This window comes from Sinocyclocheilus anshuiensis, unplaced genomic scaffold (genome assembly GCF_001515605.1).
Source record: "Sinocyclocheilus anshuiensis isolate Anshui unplaced genomic scaffold, SAMN03320099.WGS_v1.1 scaffold3241, whole genome shotgun sequence".
NCBI classification, from domain to species: Eukaryota; Metazoa; Chordata; class Actinopteri; order Cypriniformes; family Cyprinidae; genus Sinocyclocheilus; species Sinocyclocheilus anshuiensis.
The window spans coordinates 1-5,874 of NW_015554224.1; the positions used below are offsets into that span (position 1 = coordinate 1).

Genomic DNA, 5,874 nt, shown 5'->3' on the forward strand with positions numbered 1-5,874 from the left:
TTCTGCTGTCTGTTGTTCTGTTGTCGGTGTTTCTTTGTCTGAATTTGGCACTAATCACATGTTGTGTGGTATCGGCGTTTGGTATCGGGGCATTTGAACGAGTACGAGTACAGGAGCTCAGTATCGGGCCGGTATCGGTGCATCCCTACCAATAGAGCATATTTGTGGAAGAAACTAAAGATCAAGATTCACAAGAGGGTCCACCAGAATATTTAAGATTTATGGTTTGTTCATACAGGAAGCGACTTTCAAGCTGTCATAGCAAATAAAGACTTTTCCACTAATTAATGAATACAGTTTCAACAGCGTGTTCAATACTTTTTTTGTGTTATTCAGCTATTTTTTGTCTTTTGGAAGCTTCATTTAAAATCCTTCAAACAGAAGTTGGAGTGAAGCGATCTTTATATAGGCGGAGCAAAATACTTCATCGCTCCGTCTATAGCGCATTGTGATTGGATGTTTACGCTGTCAATACAGGAGACAAACCAATGGGCCACTGGCTGCTCGCTGTCCCTGCGTGATGGTCCTCGGCAAAAAACATTCTGTCTGCCCCTTAAGTGCGTCGGCTCACCGGGAAAATGCCCGGTATGCCCGATTACCAATCCAGCCCTGATGATATTGTACAAGTGTACTTGTAGACAATCCCCCAGCGTTTACTCTACTGCTGTCGTTAGTCATTGCCTCAGCCCCTGTACAGTCTCATTTCTCACAATATTGCTAAACCAGTTGCGCTCTGAAATGAATCCAGTCAGTCAGATGCCCCACACAGTCAGAAAGTTTATATTGTCCATTGGCTTCTTAATAAATGACTTCAAATAGGCCCCATCAGTTCATGTTCTAACTATACAGTACATGATGTCTCTCTGCACCTCGTAATTTATCTGTTTCCACGAGTGTAAATGCTAGTTTGATGTGTCATGTGATTTATCAAATATTTTATTAACTTGTCAGAACCAGATCAATTACACTACTGATAACAGTCCTGTTAGCATGTAACCATGTTTAAAATTATTCATATGAATATAGCTTGCTATTAATGACTTGCTTTTAATATTGGATTCATTTAACATTTAATTATACAGCATCTTTACAGAGGCTGCTTTTACGGTCTAAAAAAAAACAGTAATGTATAAACCAACAAGTTGCATGTAATGTAATAATATTTCCTTCCTTTCTGTCTTACAGGATTACTCACAAATTGTGCTGTCCTTCTTTTTCAGGTCTACAATATGCATCTTTACAGAGGCTGCTTTTACGGTCTAAAAAAAAAGCAAACCCACAGTAATGTATAAACCAACAAGTTGCATGTAATGTAATAATATTTCCTTTCTTTCTGTTTTACAGGATTACTTGCGGATAACGCTGTCCTTCTGCATCATGCACAAGGACTCACCTCTTTAACTCTTCATCACGCACACATACAGAGATGATACCTGGATCAGTGTTAAGACTTTGCAGTGGTATGTTTTTTTTTTGCAGAAGATGCAACTTTGTTTTAATTATAAGCTTATAATGAATACATTTTGACCATCCAGCAACCCATATACTGTATACAGAACCAGTAATGAAAACAATAGTTAAAAATAGTCTCTTTCGTATTGATAAAGCATTGTGTTCTCCTTTTCAAGCTTCATACAGTAAACTTTACTTGGTGTCTTCCTAATGCTTTTATCATAAAAAGCATCATAAAAAGCTTTTTTTCCCCAAGATGTTTAGCTAATTAAAGAAAATCCACTATGATGTGAATGAGAACTTGTGGCCAAGACAGGGTTGATAAAAACATAGAAGTGCAGTGAGGAACACTCAGTTTATATTTTACTGTATGCATACTGTAGTTTGTTCTTATCTATTTTTTTTCTTATTTAAAGTTTTTTGGAAAACCTGTTGTGAGTTGATTATTTCATCAATAATTTTCAAATTGTGTTTAATGATTCCAGTGTCTGTACTTTTCTCTCTAGTCTATTACAATGGTGTATGAATGTGTAGAACCATAATGAAAGCTGCATCATGTGTTTTGAACAACTATATTTAATGATTGTACTAAACACTACACAGTGAAACTGGATATCTTGTGTGTGGGTGATCTAAAGTAATATTCCTATGATATTTCATAATAAATGAGTTTTTGAACCAATGCTTTTGCAAATGCAAGGCTTCTTTAAATATATTAATGCAATATGCAAGGTTTTGAACATTGGGCAGCCTATGTTACAATTAATTACTGTTTTGAGTTTTGTGTCTAGTTTTGAAAAATGACATCAAGGCTCTGAATTCGGTGACAAAATGATTGTAAAAAACCTCCTTTCTGAAACGGGCCTCTTGACATGAGTCACAAACAGACTCGAAGCCTCCGGATGTTTGTGCTTCAAGCTGCCCAAAACAGCAGCTGTATGAAACACTGCACACGCCCTTCACTGATGCTCATTGCATTAAATTAACTTTCAAACTGTTTCTGAAACACACAGAGGACGAGCTTAATCTTTTAAAGGAGCGGAGCGGCGTGTCCCTCGCAGCCCTGAAGAAAGCTCTCGCCGCCGGCGGCTACGACGTGGAGAAGAACAACTCCCGCGTCAAGCTTGCCATCAAGAGCCTGGTGACTAAAGGCACCCTGCTGCAGGTCAAAGGGACCGGCGCCTCCGGCTCCTTCAAGCTCAGCAAGAACCAAACTGAGACCAAGAAGAAGCCGGCGAAGAAGGCGGCTCCTAAAGCTAAGAAGCCCGCGGCCAAGAAACCCGCTGCTGCCAAGAAGCCAAAGAGCGCAGCGGCAAAGAGGCCCGCCGCTAAGAAATCGCCCAAAAAGGCCAAGAAACCCGCCGCTAAGAAGGCGACGAAGAGCCCCAAGAAGACAAAGAAGCCAGCAGCGGCCAAGAAAGCAGCCAAGAGCCCCAAAAAAGCCAAGACTGCCAAACCCAAGGCAGCAAAGCCTAAAGCTGCAAAGCCCAAAAAGGCAGCCCCCAAGAAGAAATAAATGTTTTACTCCCCAACGGCTCTTTTCAGAGCCACCCACTAACTCTAAAGAAAGACCGCAGTTTGCCTATTGTGGAAGTAAATTACTGTAAGACTGCATCTGAGTTTACCTCGACACAATGTTATACATGCTGACTGAATTTAGAAAGTTATTCAAAGTTATAAACGTTTACTAATACGAACAGCTTTAATGGATAATCGATCTAAATTTAATTAGGTTAAAAACTATTTATTAATGCTTTTTTGTATTGACTTTTTTTGTTAATTATTATTTTAAACTCATTCAAGCCCCATCACAATTTCTGTAATGTTTTCTGTCATGTGTTTAGTAAAGAGCAGCACGATCAGAATGCGAACTGTGGGGGCGTGGCTTTGGCGGTGGGTATTGGAGGGAAGTTCAGTGATTGGTTTAAAATTTACAAGGCTCTAAACCAATGGGCGACTGGCACGCTCGTTTATAAACAGTATAGCTGCGCGCACAGATTTATAATTTCTGCTTCGTAAACGTAGGATTTTTCTAACCAACAATGAGTGGCAGAGGTAAAACCGGCGGTAAGACCAGAGCGAAAGCTAAGACTCGCTCCTCCGGAGCAGGGCTGTAGTTCCCTGTCGGTGGTGTTCACAGTGCTACACTTTTTGCGTTGTAGCCACGCTGGACACGAGTGGTGCTAATAGAGCGAATTATAATAAATGTTACTGTGTACACAATTAAGTGAGCGGAACAGCACAAAATTATCTTCAAGTGGAAAAATAAAGAATCTAACATAAAGGTTCACTGAAATAGGAAGATAAGAGAACATCTTATAACATTTATGGTAACATCCTCCACCCCACTGTCACGTGTAGCGTAAATACACAAAGTATATTTTCATTAACTGATTCTAACAGAGCAGCCTTCTGGTGATCATATATGTAAAGGGAAACAAAAACAGGACACTGATAGAGAACATTTGAGCGGGAAACGCAGACCGCCGCTGTTTGTCGAAAACAGGAATCGCACTGTCATTGGCCGCCTCACGCTGTGACGTGAACACAACAGCCAATCAAATGCCGCTGGTGACGCACCGCCCAATGCAGAAGAGTTTAAAAAGCCCCTGCATATGAGCAAAGTCATTCTGTTTAAGAGATCAAGGCAGAGAGCTCGAGAAAATGGCGAGAACCAAGCAGACGGCGCGTAAATCCACCGGCGGCAAAGCCCCGAGGAAGCAGCTGGCTACCAAAGCCGCCCGTAAGAGCGCTCCAGCCACCGGCGGCGTCAAGAAGCCTCATCGCTACAGGCCCGGCACCGTGGCTCTGCGGGAGATCCGTCGCTATCAGAAATCCACCGAGCTGCTGATCCGCAAGCTGCCCTTCCAGCGTCTGGTGCGAGAAATCGCTCAGGACTTCAAGACGGACCTGCGCTTCCAGAGCTCCGCGGTCATGGCCCTGCAGGAGGCCAGCGAGGCTTATTTGGTCGGTCTGTTTGAGGACACCAATCTGTGCGCCATCCACGCCAAGAGAGTCACCATCATGCCCAAAGACATCCAGCTGGCCCGCCGCATCCGTGGAGAGCGCGCTTAAACGCATGATTTCAAAAATCTTTAAACCCCAAAGGCTCTTTTCAGAGCCGCCTTAATTTGTCTAACAAAGTGGTGTTTCCTCTTCTCTGTTGCCGAACTTGTTAAAACCCACTCAAATCCGACTTATATGTGACCTGAATATGCAAAATATACAGCGAGCTCAAATGTTTTTCGTTAGTGCAATGCTTCTGTAGGAAGATCAGGAAAATGCTGATGTGTTCTGCTAGTGGATATTAGAACTATTTTTATTTATTTTTTTTTTATGCTTTTTTCTCTGCAGGTGTAATACTGAACAAATGTAGAATGGTGATTCAGTGCTGGGTAGATTATTTACAAATAGTGTTCCTGTACTGATTCCAAATTACATGACAAAAATAGTTGTTGGTAATATAATCTATTACATTACGCATTTTAGGAAATATTATCAGACTGCTTTTAGATTACTTTGGCCTATCTTGTTTATTGCATTGATTTAAATCGGCTATATTTAATATCTTGTTTGATATAAAAAATACAAAGATTAAGAAAATACATTATTCATTGTTATTAACAACGTGAAGTGCATTAAACATTATGTCAAGGTTTCCCAAACTGGGGTTTGTGAAGGAACTCCAGGGGGTTTAAAAAAAAAAAAAATCGAATTAAATCAAGTTAAATTGAAATATGTCATTATAAAATCAATCAAAATAAAACACTTAGTAAAAAAATGAAATATGTGTTTACCTGCATGTCATATGATAACCAATGTCAGAGGACCATGGACATTCAAATATGATACTTAAAGGTGTAATAGGTGATTGTCTTCAGAAAAATTTGTTGTTATGCTGGTTGAAAGTCTCTTCACATCCCGATAGCAATCATTAAGTTAAGTGGTCTAAATGTATTTATCTGTATTTATATATTCTGTGGAAGGCATAGGACCAAGAAATGTTCGTCCAATCAAAACGCTCGGTCCGAACGTTTTAATAAGCTTTCCTACCTGCCTGTCAACTTATGTATCTGCATACCTCTGCACACCCGGTTCGCGCAGACAGGACACGTCATCAGCGCGTTCACGCACGCTGTGCAGACAGAGCGAGGATGGCAGGCAAACATCAACAACCCGATCTTCCTTCCTGGTATTGTAGTACTTTTAACATTTTCTCACCAGTGAATGACGCATGATGTAGCCCAGCGATTAATCCAGTCCTCGCGCCCCCCGCTCTGCATATTTTGAATGTCTCGCTTAGTTAACACACCCGATTCAGATAACCAGCTCGTTAGAAGTGAGCTACGTGCATGAACTGTGTTCCGATCGATATGATAACACAGTGTTCATTGCTCCCTACTCCCTGAGCAGGGGAAATCC

The 5,874-nt window shown here is 41.0% G+C and overlaps 2 protein-coding genes across 2 annotated transcripts in view; both read left to right on the plus strand.

Moving 5' to 3' along the window:
• Positions 1-2,465: 2,465 nt before the first annotated feature.
• LOC107671218 (histone H1-like) lies at positions 2,466-2,981 on the plus strand (the record flags this gene model as incomplete). Its single annotated transcript, XM_016464122.1, has 1 exon — positions 2,466-2,981. A coding segment is annotated over one exon (503 nt), but the record flags the coding sequence as incomplete, so codon positions are not given.
• Positions 2,982-4,055: 1,074 nt separating this feature from the next.
• LOC107671222 (histone H3-like) overlaps positions 4,056-5,874 on the plus strand; it is an 11,821-nt gene continuing 10,002 nt past the window's right edge. Inside the window, exon 1 of the mRNA XM_016464127.1 lies at positions 4,056-4,445. Coding sequence (XP_016319613.1) covers positions 4,117-4,445 — 329 coding nt within the window. The 5' untranslated portion in view covers positions 4,056-4,116. The remainder of the gene's footprint in view (positions 4,446-5,874) is intronic.